Genomic DNA, 26,254 nt, shown 5'->3' on the forward strand with positions numbered 1-26,254 from the left:
AGGGAGGACTCACTTCCATGCCATGCAATGCAATGCAATGCCCAACAATATTATTCAACAATGAGTAGTCATTGTAGCAGCAAACTTGGACAAAAATACAGACAGTGGAACAACACCACCAAACTATACACACATACTTAAAACAAACAAACAAACATACACACAAACACAAACTCACTGATATTGTTCTCTTTGTATATGTATCGTATTGTATCTATTTTGGATGGTGAGAGGATTTGCCGGTGATGGCTTTCTTTACCTTGGAAATGGAATGCTTCACTTTTGATCCTACGCCAGACAGAGACAGTATGTTGTGTGATTTTTTGTGACCTACTTTCACTTCTGCACCGCTCTCCTCTGCTCTTTTCTCTTCTGATTCCTCTTCGCCACTTTTTTCTTCCCCGGATTTCGCTTCTTTGTGCTCGCCATGTTCCGCTTGCTGCTGCTGCTGTAAACTTATCGGGTCATTTCTCAACCGTGTGGATTCTTTCGCTGCCTGAAAAAGGTCTGATAGCGAAGGTTGGTCTCTATCTCTCATTTCAGGTTTCTCCATTGATTTTGTAGTTACCTCTTCCTCTTGCTTAGAGTCGGGATCGGAAGGTTTCAATATTTCACCCTCAATCTGGGGACATTCTGGAGAATCTACATGTTGAATTGCTGACATGTCCTTGTTTCCGGTTGAATCCTGTGGGTTCACATTTTTCGAAGAATCTATTTCTGGAATTGGATCCTCCTCCACTGGATTCCCCTGATTGATCACTCCGATGGAGCACTCATTTGACTTCTGAACATCCACGCCTATATCCTTAACATTATGAAGATCCGCCGAACAATCTGTTTGTCCTATTTGTGCTTTGAAGTCCAGGGAAACTGATTCTTGGGGTAAGTCATGACGCTTGAGGTCTCGAGCTTGAGCCTCCGTTAAGGTTTCTTCAATATCTTCCTGCATGGCTTTTGATGTTACGATCGTTACGATCTCAGCAGATTCTACGTATGCAGAGCTCTCTGCCACCCCTTTGCTTTTATACCTTACGTCTTCCTCTTGCTGGCAGTGGACTTCTGTTGTTTCTGGAAGACCACAGGGATCACTTGTACTTACAGTCTCTGGTATGGCAGCTGTCATTGTAGGTTTTGATTCTTGCAGGTCGAAGTCTTCCTCCACTGTGGACTTTTGAAATTCTGTTCCTTCATTTGCATATTTCTCTTCACGCCACTCATTGTTGGGTGTTGCGTTTTCTTCATTATTGGAAATCTCCTGAATGCCTCCACCACGTGAAACTTCTGTTGTGCATGTTGTATGAGAGGAAAGCTCATCCTCAACCTTGGTATCTGTCTTATTGTATTTGTCCACTGTTTTGCTCTGTCTATCAGCTTTCTGGGCATCCTCCTGCAGAGAATATGTGTACTTAAAAAGATTGTTTTACAAACTAATTTCAACACAGCAGTTCACCCATGGTTAAATTGGAGCAAGTTATGTTTTTACCTCATCCTTTACTTGTGCTTCATTGTTTTGATCCAGTTCCGCACCTTCTTTTTTTTGTGTAAATTCAGAGAGTGAATGGTTTTCGTCCTTGCCTTTGTTTTCCACTTCTTGCTCTTTCTCCAAGATTACATCTGCTTTTTCTCTCTTACCTATATTGTCCTGGGTGGTTTCATGTACGCCCACTGTAGGCACTGCTTCACATATTATCATTTTGTCAAGTGTTTCTGGCACTTCAGCAGCTGTTGCTATCACAACAGCATCTGGACTTTGATTTAGCAATGCTTCATCTTTAGTTGCTTCATTGTTAGCCTCATGAGAACTTGTCTTGTTAGCTTTATCCTCTGGGGATGGCACTGCTTCACATATTATATCTTTGTCAAGTGTTTCTGGCACTTCAGCAGCTGTTGCTACCATGAGAGCATTTGGACTTTGATTTGACAATGCTTCATCTTTAGTTACTTCATTGTTGACCTCATCAGAACTTGTCTTGTTAACTTTATCCTCTGGGGATGGCACTGCTTCACATATTATATTTTTGTCAAGTGTTTCTGGCACTTCAGCAGCTGTTGCTATCACAAGAGCATTTGGACTTTGATTTAACAATGCTTCATCTTTAGTTGCTTCATTGTCCTCATCAGAACTTGTCTTGTTAATTTTATCCTCTGGGGATGGTGCAGTGGATCTGGTTAACTAGGTAACATGTAACATGCATGTTGATTAGTACATCACAGGGAATTAGAGTAGTCACTATCACTTCTGTATAAGATTTTAAGGTTCAGAATGTGCATGTCAGAGCAATATCAATTTCTCACCAAAGCTAAAGATTTTGGAGAAAGCTGGAATTAATCTTAACATGTCAGTTTGCACAAACACCCAGCAGATATACCAATCTCATGAGTTACCCGCACATCCAAAATTTCTACTGACCACTGTAATCTAGCTAAAGTGAATTGATTTTGTAGTGCTACTTAATGCATTGTAGATTAATACTTGCTGCTGGCTAATAAATTTTGAATATCTCCATGCAAAATTTCACTTGTTAATTTTGTAGCTTCCATCCTTAAAATAAGATTACTATCTTTAGGTGAAAAAATCAGCGGGATTTGCTGTAAGTCTTAATGTGAATCTTTCCTTGTTTGTTAGTTTCACAACTTATTTGGTCCACTATGAGTTATATTCGAATCACAAAACCAAAAATTTTACTCTTTTGGGTGTTGTCCACTAAAATGGTACAACGGCAGACTAATAGTTTTCAACCTCTATGATTTGCTCTATTTTATGAGTTCCACATTTAGATGATGCAACGTGTTAAAAAGCTCATGTCAAAGTGTTTACCTCTTCTGTTGATTCCTCAAACTCGTTCTTTATATGCTCAAGATGTATCCCGTAATCCTGCTTGGTATCTGGTGCAGCCATAGCAACCTCAATTCCCTGTCCAAGCTCTTGTGGCTCTGGCACAGCTTTCTCAGCAACCTTTTCAATATCACTAGATACCTATACAATGAATGATATACTTCACAGTTATAAAACTGCGGTATCGTTTTTTGTGTTGATAATTTCCCAATGGAGTGTGCCATGTACTTGGATGATACATAATGTGAAAAGGTTAATGATAAGAGTATCTACCTCTTCTTTTGATTCCTCAAATTCTGTTACTAAATGGGAAGGATGAACCTTATGAGGCTTTTCAGTATGTAGTGTAGCTATAACCACCTCCACTTCATTTCCTGTTTCTTCTTGCTTTTGCACAGTTTCCTTTGGAACTGTTTCATGTACTTCACATATTTCTTTCTCATTTACCTCTTGTTCATATTCTTGGAAAGTCTCTGATATGATCTTGTCTTTCGAGTCCTCAGATTTTGTCTCTGGATATGCAAGGTTTACCCCATGAGCCTCTTCGCCATCTACAATAGATGCAACCTCTTTAATAACACTCTTCTCCATTTCTGGTTTGTGTATGCTTCTATTATCTGATTTATTGGCTATGTCTTCTTCTGGCTGTTGTGAAACCTCTTCAATACTTTTAGGTTCCTGCACAAAATGTTGGATTTTGGGTATTGTAAATTAGAGAAGTGTCTGAAGGAACAAAGGTTTTACTTCGATTTGTTTTCAGTTACCTCCAATATTCCATCAATATTTTTGACTTCAAATATTTCTTCCATCTTTTGTTGCTCTTCCTTATACTCTGGATAACTTTCTGCTACAATCTCTTCTATAGAATCCTTGGTTTTTGCCTCCACAGATACATGATCTGTCCTGTGAGCGTCTTTAGCATCTACAACTGCAGTATCCTCTTCAATGTTCTTTGCTATATCTGTTTGGCATACACTTCTATCAAGTGAAACATTTGCTGAGATATCTTCTTCTTCATCTTGCATTGCCTCTCTAGAGCCTTCAGATTCCTGCATGATATATCAGATATGGGCATTATAAAAAGGATAGCATTGTGAGCTAACAGATCAAATTGCTACTCCTTTCGTCACCTGACCTGGTTTGTTACAATTGAATTATTTTTTTCTTTGTATACTTCTCCTGTTCCAATCTCCTTTTGTTCTTCCCCATCTTGTGAGGGACCCTGTGCTGCTATCTCTTCTTTTGAATCCTCAATTTTCATGCCAGCTACCTTTTGAGCCTCTTCAGTATTATATATAGTTGTAACCTCCGAAATGCTCTCATCCAGTTCTATTTGATGCAGGCTTCTATCAATATCTTCTGGCCTCTCTTCAGTATTACTGGCAGTGTCTTCATAAACTTTAGATGCCTGCAGGGTGAAAAAGAGGTTTTCAATATTACAAAATGGAAAAGTTTGTAAGGCAATATTTTGAGGCTGATGTTTTTTCCTCTTTTTTTTTTTTTTTTTTTTTTTTTTGTTTCATTAGCGTTCTTTTGACTTTGCATATTACTTCCATGTTCATTTACTTTGACTTTACATTATCTTCTCTAAAAACTCTCTTATTACCTTTTCTCCTGCATCCTCAGTTTTAACCTCTATATATACAGTGTCTCCTGCGTGAATCTTCTCAGTGCTTCCTATAGTGGGAAAATCCTCAGTACTCTTGGCTACCTCTATTTTCTGAAGGCTTGTATTTGCATTCCCTGACATATTTTCTTCTGGCTGTTGAATGGACCTTTGAGCAGGCTCCTTCGAGACTTCTGATGCCTGCGTGATGAAGGATGGGGATATTACAAAATGATGAAGTTTATGATATGCAGAACTCAATTTATATTATGTTTCTTTCACCTTTACTGTTTCGGCTGCTATCCTTTTGACTCCACTTATTTCTTCTTTATGTAATTCTTCTTGATGTACATCTTCTTGGTGACTCCCTGTAATCATTACTTCTTTTGGATCCTCAGCTTTAGTTTCCACACATAGATGATCTGTCTCATGAGCCTTTTCAGAATCTAATATAGTTGCAACCTGTTTAAAGTCCTTTCCCAGCTCCTTTTGGTCTAGGCTTTGGTCTTTTGATTCTTTTGCTAGAAAGTTTACGATTGGCTCTTCTGCAGCCCCTGCAGAAACTCTGTTGACCTGAGGGATGAATTATATCTTAGCATCATAAGACAGAGAGGTTTCTGAGGGAAAGAATGTAACTTCTATATCTTGTTTTCCTGACCTGTTCGGCTTTGTTCATGTTCATTGTGGCCTTGGACATTTCCCCTGCTTTTATCTTTTCTTTGTCTTCTGGGTGATACTCTGTTATTATGTCTTCTTTTGACTCCTCATTTCTTGTCTCTACACAAAGACTGTCTACCTGATGATCCACTTCCGTATCTGCAATGCTCATATCCAGCTCATTTTGGTGTAAGCTTCTGTCATATGAGTCATATGCCAGTAGATTATCTTCTGGCTGTTCTCCACTTTTGTCAGCAGCTCCTCCAAAATCTTTAGGCATCTGCATTAGTGTAATGAAGGATTTGTGAAGAAAGATTATACTAATATTTACCTTTTTCCATTAACTGTTTTTGTTTCATTCACATTATTTTCAATTTCACAGTTCTTTCTTCCTGTTTATATAGTCTTTCTGATGCTTTTCTGTTGTTACCTCTTCCTTTCAAAAATCAAGATGATGATATACCATTTTTTTCATCCTCTTCTTTGTTCTTTTTTTTTTTTTTTTTTTTGAACTATTGTTTTGGTCTATATTAAATAATTAAATGGTAACTCAACCTACTGATTGGATAAAACGTCTAAAACATTAGCTGGAAGTAAAAGTTGAGGCTGGGTATTGCACCTTATTGCTGGATATACCCTCTGACAGAACTTCATCATTGTGTATTTCTTCACCTGCTTTAAGCTTCATCTCTTTATTTGCCTCTTTTTCTTCTGATATTACTTCACAGCTTCGATCTTGATCAATATTTTCAATCTCCTTTTTTTCAGATTCAGATCCGCTTTTGTTTTGTGATTGTGCATGTGCAACTTCATTTAAGTTTGATGTTTCTCCAATCATGCTGCCAGTAGATGGAGGCTCAGATTCATCTCTTTCACAGTGACTTGTTGAATCTGAGGTTTTCTCAACATATATGCTCTCAACTTCTTCAACAACCCCCAAATCTTTTGACGGAGAATCTCCCTCTGAAGCTTCTGATCGTAATATGGTAAGATTCTCATCTCTTTTCTCTGTTTTGTCTAGGGCTGTATGACTCAAATCTGATATAGTTTGTTTGATTTCTTCCTCCCCTTTATCCTTGTCTCCATCAATTTTTACATCCTCAGCATTGCCAGTTGTTCCTACATCCAGCCCTTCTCTATCTTTTGTCATCTTCCTATCAGAAGTGGACTGATATTCATCTGAAGCTTCAGAAGAGTTTGGAACAAACTCATTGGCTATTATAGTTGATGTTGTGTCTTTGGCATCTTCTGTTTCATCTAGCAATGCTCTCTCTTCTCTGCATTCTCTCTCTTCCTGCACACTTGCTCTATGTTTTTTATATTCCACTAAGCTTTTTATTGTATCATTCTCTTCTAGTTGCTCACTGCACTTGTTGTTAGTTGAATCCCCTGCAACTTCACTTGCATTCTGATCTGTTTTTACTGTAATATTCTCCTTCAATATTATTAGACCTTCCTGTATTGGTTTAGTCTCATGAATTGTTGATGGCTCATCTGTGTCATTGCTTTTGGGTGTTTCTTCCAGAGATGGCATTTGTGAGGTGTCTTGTTCAGTATGCAAGTAATCTTCACTAATATCCTGTAGCAATGACAAAACAACTAATTAAATTTATCCATTTTCTTTTAAAAGCTATCTTTTCTTTTGATTTCTAATTAAATGTAATCGAAAGTTTGATACTTTGATTTGATTTTCACCTTTATGTCAAGAGTTTCCACGGTTTGAGCACGCAGAACATCTGGCAACTCTGGATCTGAGGTATTCTCCTTGATAGAACTTATTTCATTTTCTTTGCTTGGAGCAAATTGTTTAATTTGTTCATTCAATACTTCCAGGGAGCCTATACATTTTCCTTCTGCCTCTTCCTTCAGCATTGGTGTGTCCACTTTTGGTGGTTCTGTTAAGGTCCTCAAGGATACATTTTCATTTTCCTTTACCAAAAGTCTCCCATCTTCCTCTCGTGAGAATTCCAGTTGGACTTGTGTGGTCTCAAGAGGGTCCTCCGGTGGAGTAGCACCTATTGCATTCTGCAAATGCATGCAATAGGGACAATTATTAAGGAATGTTGTTAATAGCTTGAGAAATTTTTATCTAGAAGTGTGTAAAGTATGTCTGTAATATAGTGTTAGATGCGGATACCTTTCTCACCTTATTTTCTTGAATTTCTACCATGTGCATTTCGTCTTGTTTTTTGTCTTCCTTGGGATCATGCATAATTTTTTCAGGAGTTTCTCTCATGTTTTCCTCCTCTAGCGAGCTTGGCTTTTCATGACCTTGATCTGAAGCAAATGCTACAACATCCTTGGATACCACCACTTGCAAGGCATCATTTAATTCTTTCCCCTTTCCCAAAGTCCCATCTATACTTCTATCATTGAATTCATTTGCTATTGTGTCTTTGCTCTCAAACTTGGCCTCATGCATTTGTGCTGAGTGATCTTTGGTGGTTCCCATTGAATCTTCTTTCAGAGATGAATTTTTCAAGTCATCTTCACTTTCTTCAGTTGGAGCATGTGCTGTAATTTTCTGTAGCAACATTGTTGCATCTATAAGCTATCATATCTGCTAATTAAGCTAAAATTATTATATTCAATTGTGGTTGTTTTTACCTGCTCATCAAGAGTTTCTTTCTTTAGGGATGTGCCAGAAGTTTCTTCCTCTGTTTTGAGTATTGAAAATTCTTGCATATTTGATGTTATTTCCTCAATGGAACTCGTGTCTGGTCCTAGACTTGAAGTAGACAATGTATTATCCTTATTATCTACTAGAAAACAGTCATTGGACATCTCCGCTTGTGATTCTTCCTTCATCAAAGTACCATCTGTTGTGCTTCCTGTCAAAGCTTCCACCTTAGATGGGTGTTCAAGGACCTTTTCCAGATGTTCATACTGTTCTTCAACTGCTTGGGTTAGCGACCTCTCCTCAGCTTCCTCATGTGCAACAGTGGTTTCAACACCCTGCCACAATGCAAGTTGGCAACAGATTTCACTAAGTAATTTTACATATACTTTATTAATGTCATACTTAATGTTTTATTATTTAACAGATAACAAAAAAAAATAAATGAAATATGCTATTAAGATTCTCACCTTGTCCACAGGTGTTTCTGCATTCAGGTCACCTGCATTAATTACTTTGTCCTCGTTGTAGCCTTCTGTATTAACCTGCAGCAAGGATAAACAACTTATGGGCTGTATTTAGTTTATATAACAAAGTCTCTGATTCATTTGGTTTTCTGTACCTCTGCAACTGTGTCATTCTTGTCAACTGAAATTTCTTGAAAACCTGTAGTTAGAATTTGCCCTTCTTTGGCACTTTTAACTAGCTCTTGACCAGAAGCAGATTCCTTGATATCATTGATTGATGCTTGCATATAGTCAATAGACTTGTCCACTTGACTTCCATCAATGATCAAAGTACTTTCTGTGGTGTCCCCTCTCAGGCATGAAATTTCACTTTCCTTTTCCAAATGTTCAGGAGGATCCATCTTTGGGCTATGCACTTTAATTAGTTGCTCTTCAGTATTCTCATGTGGAATAGCTGTTTCAACACCCTGAAAGCAAGAATGTTAACTAGTTAAATTATTCTATTTGTTCAGAACTTTGCATAACACAATCTCCAGTAAATTAGGAACATGATTGCAAAAATTAATAAATTAGCATAATCCTCACCTCAACCCCATGAGTTTCTAATATTCCAGTTGCTTTATTTGTTTTGTCCTCTGTGTCATGATATATAACAACTTGAGGATCTTCAGTTAGGATCTGCTTTTGTGGAGAGCTTGTTTCTCTTTCTTGTCCTGAAGCAATTGATTTAATATCTTTGTCTGCTACGCACAAGGACTCAGTAGGTACCTCTTCCTTTCCTGATGCTCTTTCTGTACTTTCCTCATGATCTGCATTTAGGAAGTTCTCCTCCTCAAGTTTGGCCTCATGTGAGTTTTGGGTCTCATTATCACTGGCATTATATGTGGAATCTTCTTTCAGAGATGTCTCTTGTGTCTGTACAGTCGGAGACATATCTGCATTCTCTTGACTTGAAACACTTGTCGCTGTATCCTGTAGGAAAATTCATTTTCACTTTGAAAATAAATATTCCTTTATTTTTACATTCTTCAAACCATTCCCATATATATTCACCTTGTGTGCCGATTAAGATAGGATATAATAATAATAATAATAATAAGATGCCATTTTGTCAATTATTTTCATATTACCTTGTTATTTTCCTCCACGTCAGCTACCCTGTCATGTGTTTTATCACTTAAATTTTCTTGTGCATCTGTAGGTTGGATTTCTTTCTCACTTGAAGCTTCTATTGATGGCTTTATTTCCTGCTCTGGACATATATCATTGTCGACCAATTCTTCTTTTGAGGAGCTGTCATCCTCGTACTTGGCAGCCTCAAGTGTCTGTGTTGGCTCATTATTTCTAGATTTACAAATGACAACTTCCTGGCATGGTCTTTGTGATCCATCTTCTACTTCCGGTGAAGTATCATGATTCTCTTGATTTGGAACATTTATTGGTGTATCCTGTGAAAACAAAGCCTTGTTTAGTTTAAGAATTAAATTGTCCTTTCTTTTCCAATTTTCATTTGTTCCTCACTTTGCCAACTATGCTACAATGCAAATATCAGTTAGTAGATTTTAATGTGTACCTTACTTTCTTCCTTTATGCCATCCACCTCTACAACATCTTCTTTTGTTTTGTCAGGTGAGATTTCTTTTGTACCTACAATTTGAAGTTGTTTCTCACAAGAAACTCGTGGTTTCTCCATTTCCTTTTCTGTGCAATTATCATTTTCCACCAACTCTGCTTTTAGGGAGCTGCCATCATCAGATTTGGTCTCAGCAAAATTTGAAAATTCGTTATCGCTGGCTTTACCAACAGCACCTTCTATCAGAGATGGCTCAGAGCTTTCTTCTGCTATTGGCGAGGTATCTTCATTCTCGGGTCTTAGAACCTTTATTGTTATATCCTGTGGTAACAAACACTGTTCAGATTTTGAAGAAATGCATCTATATTTCATTGTGTTTCAAAATTTCATTTAGTATGTTCCAACTAAGCTGAAATTAAGTATCAACACAGGATGGTTTTCGCAAGTACCTTGGTAATTACCTCCTTTGCACCAGCTACCTCTGTAATTACTTCCTTTGTTTTATCAGGTGAGGTTTTTTGTGGATCTACAGCATGTATTTCTTTCTCACTTGAAGCTTCTGTTAATGGATCATCAATATCCTTGTCTGCATACTTCTCAAATTTGGCCTCAAGCGTATTTGATTGCTCATTATCATTGGAGTTACAAGTGGAAACTTCTTCCAGAGGTGGCTCAGAGCCATGTTCTGCTGTTGGTGAGGTATACTCATTTCCTTGACTAGGGATATTTGTTGCTATATCCTGTAGGAACTTTCTCTGGTCGTGTTAAGAAGAAATTTTTTTTTTTTTAATTTTTGATTTCTTTTCATATTTACCATATATTTTCACATATGGTCTATTACATATTAACCTAAAAAATCAAATGTCAGTTGTACCTTGGTGCCTTCCTCTCTTTTTTCAGCTATTTGAGTAATTTCTTGCTTTGTTTTGTCAATGGAGTCTTCTTGTTGATCTACTGTTTGAATTTGTTTTTCACATGAACCATCTGTCCATGGTTTTTCCATTTCTTTTTCCAGAAGTTCCTCATGCTTTATGTGTGAGCCATCAGTTTGGATCATTGAGTTCTTGTCATTGTCTTCATGTGGGGCATTCTGCTGCAAGAAAATGCAAAACTAATTATGCTGAATTTGCCTAAAAAAAAGAAGAAGATTATTTAATTCTATTTAATAGCATTCAATGTTCATGCATGGTGGAAAGCAAATATATAATTCATAGGTTTGTCCCACCTGCAGTTTTTGATGTGTCTGGTTGGTGGCTTCTGTATCCATTGTATTTTCCTCTATTTTCCCACCCAGCATCGCTTGCTGGTTCTCAGATAAACTTTGCTCCTTAGAGCAACTTGTTGTTGCTGAGCATGCATGCATATCAGATGCTTTAGCTACACTAAGAGATTTCCCAGGCTTCTCTAGATGCACTTCTGTTAGTGCAGCACTTTCTGTATAATTATCCGTTTCAAACAACTCTGCTCCAGGTTTTTCTTTTTCAATTTCTATCTTATCCTTCAGGCTTAACAAATCACTAGTGTTCCTTTGGAAATCTTGTGGTAAAGATGATTTATCACTTTCCTTTTCTAGATGGTGCTCATCTTCTGTTTGGAAGCCATCAAAATGGATCAATGAGTTCTTCTTATTCTCCTCATCAGCATCAAATGTTGCAACATTCTGCATCTAGAACAAAAAATTAATTAGCCTTGTTGAGCATATATAAGGAGCATTGTTATGTAATACCTACACATTTTACTTTTTCCCAGACAAGCTTTTGATATATCACTTGTTCTTAATCTTGTTATAATTAAGAGTAAAAGATTTAGCATTTCTAAGTGATTCTGTGCCATTAACCTTATTATAATTAAGAGTAAAAGATTTAACATTTCTAACCGATTCCTCAAGAGTTTCATCTTTGGTTGCTGCACCATCTGTTTGGTAATTTTTTGGATCATCAAGGAGTCCTTGTGGATCTGCTGTTAAAGTCTGTTCAATTGTGCTTGTTTCTATCTCTTGACATAAATCAGATGCTTTAATCTTTTCTGAAGCTACAGGGAGGGTATTTTCTTCCATCTTTGTTTCCGATGCTATCTTTGGCAACTTTCCTTCTGTATGTTCTTCACTTTTGCCTAATTCAGTTTCACTCTGTTGTCCATCCTCAATTTCTGCCTCATGCCTAATCATCAGGCTATCATGATTGCTTTCCCTTGCCAAAGTTATAGAAGAAGATGAATTTCCACTTTCTGAAAGCTCTTTGGTATTCATCTGCGAACCATCCACTTTTATTGTCAAGTTCTCTTCAGTTTCCTCTTTTAGAAAATTCTGCAAGGTAAAGACACGATCATCAAGCTCCATGGGATCAAAAGAGATTTACTGTTTTCCAAGTTCAGTGCTTATTTCTTCAGATAGGTTCATCCCCTCTGAGATGTTAATGTCAATGTAGACTTTTGTTCATGACTCTTTACTGTACCTTGGGAGCTTCCTTCTGAGGGGTAACATCAGTAATGATAATTTCACTCTTTCTGTTGTTGATACCTTCGTGTTGATCTGCAGTAGTGCTTTCTTCTTGGTGTGAGATGAACTGACTCATGGGAGAGCTCTAGAACAAGCACAAAATGTTCATTAACTCAAATCAAGCCAAAAGGATGACAATCTTTTCTTTTTTCTTTTTTTTTCTTTTTTCTTTTTCAGTTGATGATATCATGCTTTTATCATATGCTATGCTGATAAAAGTAAGTTTCTTAGTAGTACTCTATTTGTACCTCATTGACTTCCTTCGGTGTTTCAGTTGCATCAACAGATTTTTCTTCTGTATCTTCACTTTTGATGTCTTGTAAATTCGTGCCTGTACTGTGCTCCTCTTGAGAACTTGTTGCCTTGTCATGATCTGAATCAAATGTTTTTAAACTTTCTGGACATATATCGTTGTCGATTGATTGTGCTTTTAAGGAGCTCTCATCTTTGAACTTGGCAGCCTCTAGTGTATGTGTTGGCTCATTATTTCTAGATTTACAAATGACAACTTCCCGGCATGGTTTTTGTGATCCATCTTCTACTGCCAGTGAAGTATCTTGATTCTCTTGATTTGGAACATTTATTGGTGTATCCTGTAAAAACAAAACCTTGTTCAGTTTAAGAATTAAATCATCCTTCCTTTTCAAATTTATTTGTTTCTCACTTTTCCAACTATGCTACAAAGTATTCATTTGTTTCATGTGTACCTTACTTTCCTCCTTTATGCCATCCACCTCTACAACATCTTCATTTGTATTGTCAGGTGAGATTTCTTTTGAACCTACAATTTGAAGTTGTTTCTCACATGAAACTTGTGGTTTCTCCATTTCCTTTTCTGTGCAATTATCATTTTCCACCAACTCTGCTTTTAGGGAGCTGCCATCATCAGATTTGGTCTCAGCAAAATTTGAAAATTCGTTATCGCTGGCTTTACCAACAGCACCTTCTATCAGAGATGGCTCAGAGCTTTCTTCTGCTATTGGCGAGGTATCTTCATTCTCGGGTCTTAGAACCTTTATTGTTATATCCTGTGGTAACAAACACTGTTCAGATTTTGAAGAAATGCATCTATATTTCATTGTGTTTCAAAATTTCATTTAGTATGTTCCAACTAAGCTGAAATTAAGTATCAAAACAGGATGGTTTTCGCAAGTACCTTGGTAATTACCTCCTTTGCACCAGCTACCTCTGTAATTACTTCCTTTGTTTTATCAGGTGAGGTTTTTTGTGGATCTACAGCATGTATTTCTTTCTCACTTGAAGCTTCTGTTAATGGATCATCAATATCCTTGTCTGCATACTTCTCAGATTTGGCCTCAAGCGTATTTGATTGCTCATTATCATTGGCGTTACAAGTGGGAACTTCTTCCAGAGGTGGCTCGGAGCCATGTTCTGCTGTTGGTGACGTATCCCCATTTTCTTGACTTGGGATATTTGTTGCTATATCCTGTAGGAACATTCTCTGGTCATGTTAAGAAGAAACATATTTGCTTATTTTTAAATTCTTTTCATATTTACCATATATTTTCACATATGGTCTATTACATATTAACCTAAAAAATCAAATGTCAGTTGTACCTTGGTGCCTTCCTCTCTTTTGTTAGCTATTTGAGTAATTTCTTGCTTTTTGTCAATGGAGGCTTCTTGTTGATCTACTGTTTGAATTTGTTTTTCACTTGAAGCTTCCGTCAAGGGTTTTTCCATTTCTTCTTCCAGAAGCCCCTCATGCTTTATGTGTGAGCCGTCAGTTTGGATCAATGAGTTCTTGTAATTGTTTTCATGTGGGACATTGTGCTGCAAGAAAATGCAAAACTAAACATTATGGTTAATTTTCCAAAAAAAAAAGATGATTATCTAATACTCTCTCCGTCATGTAAAATAGCCCTTTTGGAGCTGGCGTGGAGATTAAGGAAAATGTATAGTTGATTGAAAACTATTTTCTTAGTAGTACACTATTTGTACCTCATTGACTCCCTTCTGTGTTTCAGCCCCATCAACAGTTTTTTCTTCTGTATCTTCACTTTTAATGGCTTGTAAATTCGTGCTTGTACTGTGCTCCTCTTGAGAACTTGTTGCCTTGTTGTCATGATCTGAATAAAATGCTTTTAAATTTTCAGGTGCTGCATGCAAGGACTCTGTAGGTTTCTCTATCTGCATTTCTTCCTTCAGCAAAGTACTTGTATGTTTTTCATTTTGGAATGGTTCAGCATTATTGAGGTCTTCATCCTCAGCCGTGATATTTAAATTGACTGGAGACTCGTTCGCGCCGATGCTACCTGTTGATGCTTCTGGCACAGATAGTATCCCATTTTCCTTCTCCAGTTGTTGATTGCATGCCGTATGCAAACCATCAAGTTGAGCCAATGAGCTATTCTCAGTCTTCTCTGTTACCTTAGGAGCTGTTTTATCTGTAACCTTGTCTGTCAAGGTTTTCTGCTCATTATTGACAACTCCTAGGCTATCACTGTAGCCCTGAAGCTCGCCATTATCACCTCTTGCATCAGTTATGGTTTCTCCAGAGGTTTTCAATTTGCCAACCAATTTCATCTCGTTGCCTAAATGCTCCTGTTCTGAGGTACTCTCATTTTGGTTATTTGGACATCCTGCTCCTCCAGACACTTCATCAGGGAGATTGAACGTAATATTGTCTTCTGTTGTTTTCCCATTCCCTGTGTTTACTTGGACATTTAGGTTCTTACTATGTTCTACTGGTGCAATGCTCCTCCCCCCATCTTTGTCTGAAACATTTGACCCCTGGATCATTTCTGAGGAAGTTTCTAAATTTACAGCAAGCTCTGAAGGTTGATCACCTGATTTGAGGTTTCCTAGGAAAATCTCAGGATCATCTTTCGCATCTTGAGATGGCTTTTCAGCAACTGTACTTGCTTCTGGTAAATTATTATCTATTTCACCTCCAACCTCGCCAGCTGAGGATGTTCTCATAATATCCTCACTTTCAAGTGTAAGAGGTTCATTAGGTGTATCAGGCTCGGAAAGTTTACAGATTGAAATGATGGTGCCTTGACCTGCCATGTTTCGTTCTTGCTCGCTTATCTCAGTTCTCTACAATAGAGATATATTAGTGTTGCTGTTTAATCAAGAAGATGCAGTACAAGGTATTGTATTGTACATTACAAACAAAAGATATGTTTGCATATTTTACTAGTTTAGCGATTTTGTCTATTTTTACTATCTTGAAAAAGGAAGTCTGTTTCAAGTTGGCACACTTTGTACGTTTAATGTTTTCTCTTAATAAGATTTGTAGATAAGGATTGAATTAACAGTATAGCTTCAGATAACATTGTGAGTTAACTAGTAAAGCAAAAGCTTTTCCCATTGGGCTAGTGAAGAACATACAAAGAACCTGTCAGGGTAGAATTTAAAGGATTGATTCTCACACCTTGTTTGCATGTGCATAAAATGATCTAGCAGCTACTAATTTGTTATGACTTAAACCCATAAACTAGAGTGTAGCAGATTAGTAAACCAACTTCCTTTTCATATGATCGTATCAAACAAAATGCAAAAAAGTATGTGATCCATATCTTTAGGTTAAAAAAACCTAGCAAACGCTTCTCTGTTCATTAAAAAAAAAACTTGAATTGCCAATACTACCCAATGTTGAATCGTAAAACCAAGTTCATTTTTTGAACAACTTAGCTGCTATGAATTATTATATAAATATAGAATGACTCCACGAATATGGTGGCAAAGCTCGGTAGTGTGTTGGTTTGGAATAAACTGTCACAGGTTTGTTATTTTTAGAAATCCATTCTCCTGTTTGAGCTTCTATTCAATATTCTTCAAGTGTTATGCATTATTTGTGATCAGATAAGTGGATGTTATCTTGTACTGAAGACATTACACACTAAGTGATAATTATTTGCGATGTTGATGATCAGCTTTATTAACTATTGATGCAGCAAATCAAAGAGGTGATATTACTTACTTTTTCTATAATGGGCACTGAAATATCTGCTTCATTTGCCATTGCTGGTGCATCACCTGGAATCCGTGTGGGAATCAGATGCAACTTCTCAAATTTCCAGGTAAGTAGGTTTACTGCTTACATGCTTTGATATGGCTATTTCAGATCATGGGTATATAAATAGAGAGGCTTCATAACATTCTCGTCAGTCCACATGTAATAATGCCCCTCTGATTGAAACGTTAGTAAAGTTGTCAAAAGCTGACAAAAATTGACACTTGGTGCGATTAGTGTTTTCTTAGGTGAGTTGGGCAGAGATTGATTAATGATAATGGTCCTTCCTAGTGGTGTAGTGTCACATGCCCAAGTGGCTCTAATGAAATATATTCATCTATGTAGAATAGAATCTCTATTATTCGGTGGTGCACATCAGAAAATAAAATTTTAGTAGGAAAAAAAATAAAAATAATAAAAGGAAGGCTGCTTAATATATTTGTAGAGAAATCTGAATTCCTATATTTACCAAATATTGTGTGTTCGGTAATTCCCAAAAACATCAATTCCCTTTTGAAAGGGAAGTTTGGATTTGCTTTATCAGTATTTTAATTAAGCTGCAAGTTGGAGTTGTCTAATCCAGCTGATTTCAATAGATGCCAAAACTTATATATTCTAAGATGATGACTGTGCTTATGTTTTGTTTAATCAATTTCTTGATCAAATAAGAACATATGATACAATGACACTTCACTTTAGTGGATCAATGTGTAAGCATTACACATTAATTACCCTTCCTCTAATGACTAATAGTGATTCCTATCAACAAGCATTCTTTTGGAAGGACCTTCACCAGTACTTCACCTTTTAATCAATCATGCCTTGATATTGCCAGCCTGTGAGTGTTTTGGTTTATCAGACATGTATTGTCTTGGAGTTTTTGGCCCACTTATGTTCATCTGTTCTTCCATCCCTGCGTGTGTGTCGAAGAACACTCACTGCATGGTTTCAAAAAAGGCAGCTCCAGTAATAAATAGATAAATAAGGAAAAGTTGAAGTGCGATGAGATAGATGTATGAAAGCCGACCAGAACAAAATAAAATTGTCATCCTCTGCCGCCCCCTTAGGTGGATCATATGCAAACTGACCCCTTTCTTTTCGTCCTCTCTTAACTTTTTTAATGTGTGTGTACCTAATGCATCATCATCATTATTATTCTTTATTAGTCAGTCACTCCCTTCTTTCATCAATTGATTAAAGTAGCTTACTGTGTTGTTCTTTTCCACAATACTATTGATTTTAATTTTCTGTGATTTATGAGGTGGTTAGTTATGATTCTGATTCTGATTCACAAACAAGCTGCAGTTGCAGTTTTAGTGCTATATTTTATTGTATGAGGTCATGATTCTGGTTCAGAAGTGTGTTGGATTTGATTGTTTTCCAGCTTGGATTATTCTTTTCTTTTCTTTTCTTTCCGGTAATAATTATTAATTGACGAGGAAGAAGAATAATATGTTTAACATGACGTGCTTATTAAATATTTTACTACTATTATTGGTTCAATCTGAACGAGTCTCTTTTTGTTTGTTTCTTGTCCTGTGCTTAAGTTTATAGTAATAAAAATGTTTGTTTATACTCCACTATTTAGCATTGACTGTGTACTCTGCATAGTTATTATTATATTTTTATATTGTGATATTCTAATTAGATTATAATTTGTCAAATATGGAAAATTTAAATGTTATTAGTAATTAAATATATATATATATATAATAGTATGTGTGTTATTAAGGTGAGAAATAAATCGTATTGAAAATTTGAAGAAAAAAATAGTCTTAGATGCTTATATGTGCGTGTGTTTGTTGGAAAATGGGAAAGGGTTGGGATTTGGATTGGGGTTGGGATTTGGGTTGTCCTGTGAGGTTATAACTTATACGGCACTGATGAGACTTGATTCCCAATTACATCACGTCTCCACTCAGCACTAGACTAGAGTAGACTGAGTAGTCCCTCTCCCTCTCCTGTCTGCACTGACCTCACCTCACCATTGGATTTCATACACTCACTCGCTCTCCTGGTTTTAATTTTCGGCAAAGACCAAACAAACGATAGGTGGATGTTTGGATGGATGGGTTGAAACTATTTACAACTATTATTTAAGATGGATGGATAGATTTCTCACAAAATAAATAGATGAATGAGTTGAATGCAAATTCAAATGGAAACGCAATTCTCTCAACTGCACCGCTCTGAGTCGAGTCAGTGGATGTGGACGTGGATGGGGACATAAGGCTTTACAATTCAGTAAATATTAAATGGGCCTTGTTTATTTATGTTTTAGTGTTCTCGGTCTGAGCTTGTTTTAAAAATGAACATATATACTAGTTATTTAATTTACTAGTATTTTATTAATATTAAAATAAAATTGAAAAGATAAGTGGTAATAGCCGAGATGTAACGTGGGTCCTCGGGAAAAGGTTAGAGGGGCTACCAGTAATGTGGTGTTCAGCGAATCCGGTCTAAATGCTTACTCGATTAGATAGATCATGTCCGCCGCCCTCGACCCCACCGCTGCCGCCGCCCCCGCCCCCCTCCACTATTAACGAATTAATTAATCGATAGTATTAGAATTACTATTAATATTAATATTAGTATTAGTATTAGTATTAGTATTATTAAAAGAGGAGAGATGGCTGTGACCGTCATCGCCGTGTCGTGTCGTCACTTGCTTTGGATCAGTAGGAAAGCCCACTAGGCCCAGGAAGCAAAGCCCAACCGAAACCGACGTCGTTTCAGCTGCCAGGGGTCTAGTCTAGTCTAGTCTACTATATCTATTTCATTTATTTATTTATATATCAGGCAGGCAGGCGGGCGGGGTCCGGGAAATAGCATTAAGTAGCAGGGCAATATGGGAAAAACAAAAAAACGCCGCAGCCAAAATTATGGGCGGGAAGGAGAGCCGTTGCTCACTAAACTTGCCAGAAATGGCGCCAAAGTCTCAAATCCCTCCTCCTAAATTAAGCTGTCTCCCCCCTCTCTCTCTCTCTCTCTCTCTCTCTCTCCCAATTCCATTCCCAACCAACCCATACACATTCTCCATTTCACACTACAAGTCCCCTCCTCCCCTCACGCTGTTTCCATTCCCATCTTTTCGTCCCGTTTGCGCTGTCAGTCAGTTTTCAAGCCACTAATTCTTCGTTTGCCGCCATTGCCATTGATCTTCCTCCTCCAGATTTCCGAGAAGAAGTTGCCAGTGGGCGGCGGAGCCGGAGAGAGTAATAATAATAATACTCTTTTGCTGAGTAATTCCATCTTCCGCTGATTTCTACTCTCTTAGTTTCTCATTTGCTGCTGCGTTGCGTCTGTTGTAATGGGGTTTTCGAAGAAGCACAATAATCAAGTCGAAGCTCGCAAAGAATCGGAGGGGAAGAAATGGGTTATCGCGGGAATAGCCGCAGCAATTAGGGGTCCATTAAAGCCAATCTGTACCAAGGCAGCCAGCGAGGATCACGCGGAAGACAAAGACGCGTGCAATACAACCCCGACGGCGCGTGAGTCGAGGATTCCGGAAATATGGACCTGCCCTCCCGCGCCGAGGAAGCGCCGGCCGACGTCGAAGCCCAATGTTAGCGGAGCCATAGAGTTCTTCAATCCTCCGGATTTGGAATCAGTGTTCCTATGTCACAGGGAGAGTGAAGATTGATTGAGCCTTGAGGAGGGTTATTAATTAATTAATTCAGCAAAGGTAGGTCAGGTTAGGCTCCTTTTGGTTTGGTCTTGGTCTTCGTTTTCTTCTCTTTATTTAGTATTCGCTGGCTGGCTCCCCTGTTACTACTGTTAGCAGTGCAGTGCAGTTGGGTGTTAGATAGAATGATGGGGTTTTGTTTTTACAGTACAACTACAAGTATGTGTTGAAATAATTAATTGTTGAATGTATAAAGACGGTAGGTAGGTAGCTGTTAGAAGGAATCTTCTCTCTATTATCAATATAAGGAATTCTGCCCGCCCATGATTGTGGATTTTGGATCATGCGTGAGTCATGTATGTTTACAGTGAGTGAGTGAGTCCCTTACCGGCTCTAATCATCAATCAAAACAAAATGAGGGTGGATTTCTTTTCTTTTTCTTTTTCTTATCAAATCCAATACTAATATTTACATTTCAGTAGTTAAATAGAGGAGGTGCGAGTAAATGAATACAAACAAAACAAAACAAGAAATGGATGAAGAAGTTGAAGAAAGCAAGCTGGCAAGTAAAAGTGAAATGTGTGTGTCTTGGTCAAGATGAAGATGAAAATGAAAAGCCCATTTGTGCTGTGTGTCGGTGGTTAACAGAATAGAATAGAAGCAATTAGGAAGGAAATGAATGAATGAATGTGGTGTGGTCTGGTTTGGTATTGTGTGTAAATGAATGAGTATTGGGGTGTGGGGGTCGGAATGTGTGGAGATGGAGATGAAAAGGACAAGCAGCAGCAGGTAGGAAGGAGAGGGAGGAGTAGCACTTGGAATTGGAATGGTGCTGCCTGCATGATTAAGCGTGTTGTGAGAATCGAATCCTATGTGGGGTGGGGTGGGCTTTATGTGTCTGTCTATCTATTTATTTATTTGTTTGTTTGTTTGTTTGTATGTATGTATGTTATTTAAGTAGTATTTATGACTGACTTCCAAGGCCAGGGCTAAGCTCTCTGCTCTGCTCTGCTCATTTCTTTTATGCCCTTAATTTAATTCTTTACTCTCTCCTCTCTCAAATATTGGATAGCGATCGGTAGGTCATAGAAGGAGGGGGAGAGGGGCATTCCAGTTCCAATTTCAGTTCCAATTCCAATTCCAATTCCAATTCCAATTCCAATTGCACCCATTAGTGTAGTGTTAGTGAAGTGTAGTCCCAGTGAGAATGAATAACGTGTCTGCACGGGACTGGACTCCTGCTCCAGGACATTTCTCTCATTCTCACTCACTCGCTCCCTGTCAGAGCTGCAATGGAGGTGGACCTCATTTCATTAATTTACTTGCACCATTCACTTTTTTCTCACTCACTCAGTGTTGTGTTGTGTATTGTAGTGTAGACTAACCTGAATCACTAGTTTAGTTTTCAACTATTACTATTACTATTATTATTATTATTATTATTATTATTATTATAATTATAGCTATCTAATAATGTATAGATATAGATATAGGTATATATATATATAGAGATATTCTTCATTATACATTTGACAATATCTCAACATTCCTTTTTTATTTATAAAGCTTATACCGACTGACTGAATCAGAATCAGCAGGCAGATGTGCTGTGGTCCAAAAAGGGCAAAAACATATGAGAGCAAAAGTTCATTTTAGGTACATCCATTGAAATCCACTTTATTCACATATTAAGGCTTACTTAGTAAGTATAAGTATACCAACTTAAATAAAAGTGCCAGTCTGAAAACTCTCTCTCTCTATTCATTCATCAGTCCAATCACTCCATTATTATTATTATTATTATAATAGATCAGTCATTTTATTAGTTTTTCTAAGAAGAATAAAAATAATAGAACCAAAATTGATTTGTTTTTATTGTAATATAAATATTTTAGATCGATTTATTACTGGTTCTTAAATTAAAATATTATTAATAATGAGTTGTTTTTCCCCCAAATTTGAGGCACAAGGGAAGGCTTTTATTCAACATTATCAGGAAGCATCCTCAAACTCATGTAGACTAGTATTTAATACTGGTGTAATTTGTGAGGGAAAGTTAAAAGCAGTAATTAAGGGTTGTCAGGTCAGGGCATTGAGACAAGACTAAATATTAGTATTATAATTATAATAAGTAATCAAAGTTTAACATCATTGGGATCAGTCCAGGTTGAAAGAATTTAGTTACACCCATACGTTTTCATGTATTTGCTGATTAGTAAAATCCATCTATTCTATAGCTACTCACTCATAAGTATTATATATGGATGGATATAGACACTACTTCTTCTTTCCTAAAACAATTTTGAATCATATATTATATATGGACATTTGTTTAAGTAAGTTTTATTGGATTCCCCAGCCCAATACATTAGGATTCAGATTCAGATGCAGATGCAGATTTTGTTACCAATATACATATGCTGCATCATATGAATATGATATCATATTTACACTGTAAGTGGCTCTTTTGTTGGAAGCAATTCTATTTTTTTTAAAAAAAATAAAATTATATGCATGTATTGCTTTTTTACACACGCCCACAATACAATAATCATGTATTCAGTTTAGTTGATTATTAATAACATGAACAATCACGTGATTAATATAATTATTACATAATAATACTTGAATTTATAATTTTAGACTACTAGATCAGCTTAATTCATTTTTATCATTGATTCCAAGCAGGAAAAACCATTGTGCATGCCCCTCACACCCCTAATAATAACAATAATAATAAAGTTGTGTTTTGTTGAATAATGTTGGTACAAATAAAGAATGAGTTTGATTGTGTCTTTTAATGAAACAAATTAATTAAATTGATTGGCTTGAAACTTTATTAATTAATTAATTCGGGTGGGTGACTGTGGCAACTCATTTTTAGCTGTTTGTTGGTGCCTTTTTTTCTTCTGCTGGTCAATTGTGTGGGATCAAAGCTCTATGAATTAATTAGTTGATTAGTTAACCAATTAAGCTCAATTATTTATTTTGGAAACTGGGTTACGCTGTGACTACTGCTTACTACATATACATATGTATTTTACACATATTCGGTGTTAACTAGTGTGGGAAGATGGCTGTTGTCATACTGTTTTGGGAATGCATTCATTATATTATTGTCATATATGACATCCATCATAGGAAGTATCAGTTAATTAATTAGTAGCTTCTCAATTTTGATTAATTTCACTGTGAATATGAATATTTGAGTTGCTTTATGGCATTAACTACTACCTAACTCACTCCCTAAACTAAACTAACAAACAGCATGACAACAAGTGTAGTGTAGTGTAGGTATTATGATGTATTTATTTATTTATTTATTATAAATTCAAAGTAACTGTGAAATCAATCCCCAAGTACCGTGTGGTGGTATTTGTGTTTGACCATATACACACACAAAATTAACTAACAGGAATCCAATGCAACATTATTGATTAATTATTCAATGGCAAATTATTATTGGTCTGTAAGAGCTGAGCCCCCACCCGCCACTTGGCTGTAAAAGGTTATAGAATCCTAGGAACAAATTAATAAGTTTACAATGTAGCAGTAGCACCATTTCTTTCGAGTTTTGGCCCGTTAACTTCCTTCATGGGCTATTAAAGTAAAATAATAATTGCCTTGCAAGACAGGAAGCGAAACTTTGGTATTGGGCTGGGTGTCATATATCTATCAATCGTATTCATGGTCACCATCAATCCCTTCCTTGCAATGCCTCTCGGCGCACACCCACACCCACAAATTTATCCTTCTCACAAAAATACACACTTTCTTATAACAAACGTGATTCATATATCGTCAACCACTAAAATAAACACTTTCTCCATTGATCGATGATATCAATACACACACACCCTTTTACACTTGTTCTCAACTTTTGCTTCTTTCTTTCCAAGATATAACTAACTAACTAACTAACTACCGTATCTATCGACTTCCCACTGGCTTGGCTGCAGTTTCAGAAAGCTTGCTCCCCTCCACTTCCACCCCTCTCAGTTTCAACGAGCTCTTCTTCTTCACTAAAAACTCCACTCCATCCACCCCAATCCCACTGCAATAACTTATATCAACCCACTGCAACTCCTTACACATTCTTACCATCGAAACCACCGCTATGTTTGTCAGTTTACTACAACCCCTCAGTTTCACTTCCACCAGGCGCCCCGATGCAAACATCGACACAACCTCCTTATCAACCAATGTATCGTTGTACGACAAGTCCACTCTCCTCAACCGCCTCAGATTTTGTCCTAAATCCGTTAGCAAACCGGGCTCCCTCCCCACGTCGCAATTAATCAGAGCAAGCTCCTCCAACACATCCGCCAATGCCCTCCCGACAGACTTTAGCCCCTCGCCGCTGACCAAACTGCAGCTTTGCAACCTTAAAGTTGCTAAGCCTCTGAAATTGGGATTCTCAGACAAGGCCGTCAAATGAGCGTTGTCGAGATCTAGGGGCAACCTCAAATCAAGGCGTGTCAAGTTACACTTGCTGTGGTTGATGAAGTGAAGCAACCCCTCGCGGCTGCCGCCGTCGTGAACCAACAAAGAATTCAGACAAACATTGGTCTCTGATAATTTGTGCAGCACCACGTCAACTATGCTCCTGCAGGTTCTCAATTCCAATTCCTTCACACCTCTTATAAGCCTTGCAAACATGGAGGTATCCCCCAGGCTCTCAGAGTTCATTAATTCCAATTTCTTGACATTCTTACAGCTTCTCCAAAGATACCTAAGCTCCTCATAATCCCCTGGCAAGATTCCACTCAAAGAAAGACAATCCAAATCCAAATTCAACCCCAAATTATTACAGGCATCATCATTATCATCTTCTTCTTCTTGATCAGTATTGTGTTGTTCTGAACGAGGGTTGGTGATTGAAAGCGAGAGGCTTTTCAAAGAGCTAAAACAGCGCAGCCAACGGAAAGACAGAGGCCTCGGAACAGCTACAGCAATAGAATTCAAATTAATGCAATAAACGGACAGAGAACAAAGAGATACCGTAGAAACTTGGGAGCACAAGAAGTCGAGGCGGCGCAGGTTCGGACACGACGACGCCACCGCTAGAAGGAGACGGTCATCGCCGCCGCTGCCGGTGACCGAAAGAGAAGAGAGAAACGGGTGTTGGGCGAGATAGGCGGCGAGAGAAGCGACCATGGCGGGGTCGTGGAAGCGGACCGAAAGAGAAGAGGTGGACGACCGGAGCACGCGCCGCCACCGCCTGGAAACGAGGGCGACGGCGGCGGAAGGCTGCGGGAGACGGTTGAAGATTTCCTGGAGAAGCTCATCGCAGAGAAGGGCGTCCATGGAGAACCCTCTCTGCGAGCTGTGTATGTGTTGTTGAAATATGCTGACAGATAGCCTTTTTATTCCTCTCTCTCTCTGGTTTTTAGTTAGAGATGGCGACAGCAAAAGGTGTTGCCTTTATTCACCTGCCACTCAAATTTGTGCCGTCTCCCTCCCTCTTTCTTTTTATCCGAATTAATTGTGGTCGTTGAGCAAGGCGATGAAATTAAGGATTACAACAGATTTTGGTAATAATTAATGAATTAATTAGAGGAAAGAATGAATCCCCCAAGGCCAAGATTACAAGCATTAATTAATTTATATTGCAGGCCAGGAAGGAAAGGTCAACGCCAAGGAAAGGTAAGGCGGCGTTGAGGAATGAATTGAGGCCCCGACCCTGATCATCCACAAACTACTTCCTTCCTTCCTTCCTTCCATCATTAATTAGATAGTTAGATAGATAGATTGGCTGCTGTTAATCATTAAGAAAGATTAAGGATGGATTTAATATATATATATAGATATATATGGGTATGAACTATGAAGTCAGCATTAGTTGGCAGACGCGGATGGGCAGCCCACCACACCTTCGTATTCTTTTTAAAATAAAATAAAATAAAATAAATTGCATTACATTTTTGTGATTGTTGATGTTGATATATATTGTATATATTTAAATATATATCATATCTAATATATCTCTTGTATAAATATAATATTCTACTTTAATTGTAAACAATGAAAATATAGTTTATTCAATTAATCCTAACATGGTATCAGAGCCATGATTTTTTTCGATCAAATCGAAACAACTCACGTATTCTAGATCGCATCTTTCCGACCACCGCCGACCGTCACCGCCACCACCATCGTCTTTGCCGCCACAAGACCGGCCGGACTCCGGAACAGATCGGCGAACGGCGGCGCGTAAGCCTCACACGCGCCTTACGAGATTTCCGGCCGGACGCCTCGCCGGCACGTGGAGGCGCGTGCGGCGGCCGTTGGCGGCGATCTTTGCACCGTCGTGTTCGGAATTTAATTTCCTCCGCGATGGTATACTCATTTCTTCCGTTTGAGCAGTTTTTTGTATCCGTCTAATTTTTCGTGT

General features: G+C 37.7%; 3 protein-coding genes across 14 annotated transcripts; 1 reads left to right on the forward strand and 2 right to left on the reverse strand.

The window, feature by feature from the left end:
• Nucleotides 1-13: 13 nt before the first annotated feature.
• Nucleotides 14-16,346, reverse strand: LOC127241730 (uncharacterized). 12 transcript variants are annotated; one of them, XM_051260965.1, is made up of 29 exons: nt 16,203-16,346; nt 14,216-15,316; nt 13,832-14,047; nt 13,410-13,700; nt 12,961-13,281; nt 12,502-12,846; nt 12,210-12,338; nt 11,633-12,061; nt 10,982-11,422; nt 10,631-10,849; nt 10,206-10,511; nt 9,757-10,077; nt 9,314-9,631; nt 8,769-9,155; nt 8,339-8,650; nt 8,187-8,261; nt 7,707-8,054; nt 7,237-7,623; nt 6,795-7,124; nt 5,719-6,678; nt 5,101-5,379; nt 4,725-5,015; nt 4,443-4,643; nt 3,972-4,244; nt 3,601-3,885; nt 3,110-3,514; nt 2,819-2,977; nt 1,484-2,173; nt 14-1,387 (listed from the first exon to the last, which is right to left on the reverse strand). In XM_051260965.1, the coding sequence occupies exons 1-29, from the start codon at nt 16,242-16,244 to the stop codon at nt 215-217; spliced, it is 11,034 nt and encodes a 3,677-aa protein (XP_051116922.1). In that variant the 5' UTR covers nt 16,245-16,346; the 3' UTR covers nt 14-214. The 12 variants fall into 12 exon arrangements, with proteins under 12 accessions (XP_051116922.1, XP_051116883.1, XP_051116874.1 ...); XM_051260926.1 differs by having other exon boundaries at nt 10,982-11,416; nt 13,832-14,065; XM_051260917.1 differs by having other exon boundaries at nt 10,631-10,846; nt 13,832-14,065.
• Nucleotides 16,347-18,036: 1,690 nt separating this feature from the next.
• Nucleotides 18,037-20,184, forward strand: LOC127243732 (cyclin-dependent protein kinase inhibitor SMR6). The gene has a single exon (XM_051263898.1). It carries the CDS (start codon nt 19,546-19,548, stop codon nt 19,876-19,878), a length of 333 nt encoding a protein of 110 aa, XP_051119855.1. The 5' UTR covers nt 18,037-19,545; the 3' UTR covers nt 19,879-20,184.
• Nucleotides 20,185-23,631: 3,447 nt separating this feature from the next.
• LOC127243727 (F-box/LRR-repeat protein 3) lies at nt 23,632-25,267 on the reverse strand. Its single transcript, XM_051263885.1, has one exon. The coding sequence runs from the start codon at nt 25,165-25,167 to the stop codon at nt 23,791-23,793; it is 1,377 nt and encodes a 458-aa protein (XP_051119842.1). The 5' UTR covers nt 25,168-25,267; the 3' UTR covers nt 23,632-23,790.
• Nucleotides 25,268-26,254: the final 987 nt, after the last annotated feature.

This window comes from Andrographis paniculata, unplaced genomic scaffold (genome assembly GCF_009805555.1).
Source record: "Andrographis paniculata isolate CXL003 unplaced genomic scaffold, ASM980555v1 Contig19END, whole genome shotgun sequence".
NCBI lineage: Eukaryota > Viridiplantae > Streptophyta > Magnoliopsida > Lamiales > Acanthaceae > Andrographis > Andrographis paniculata.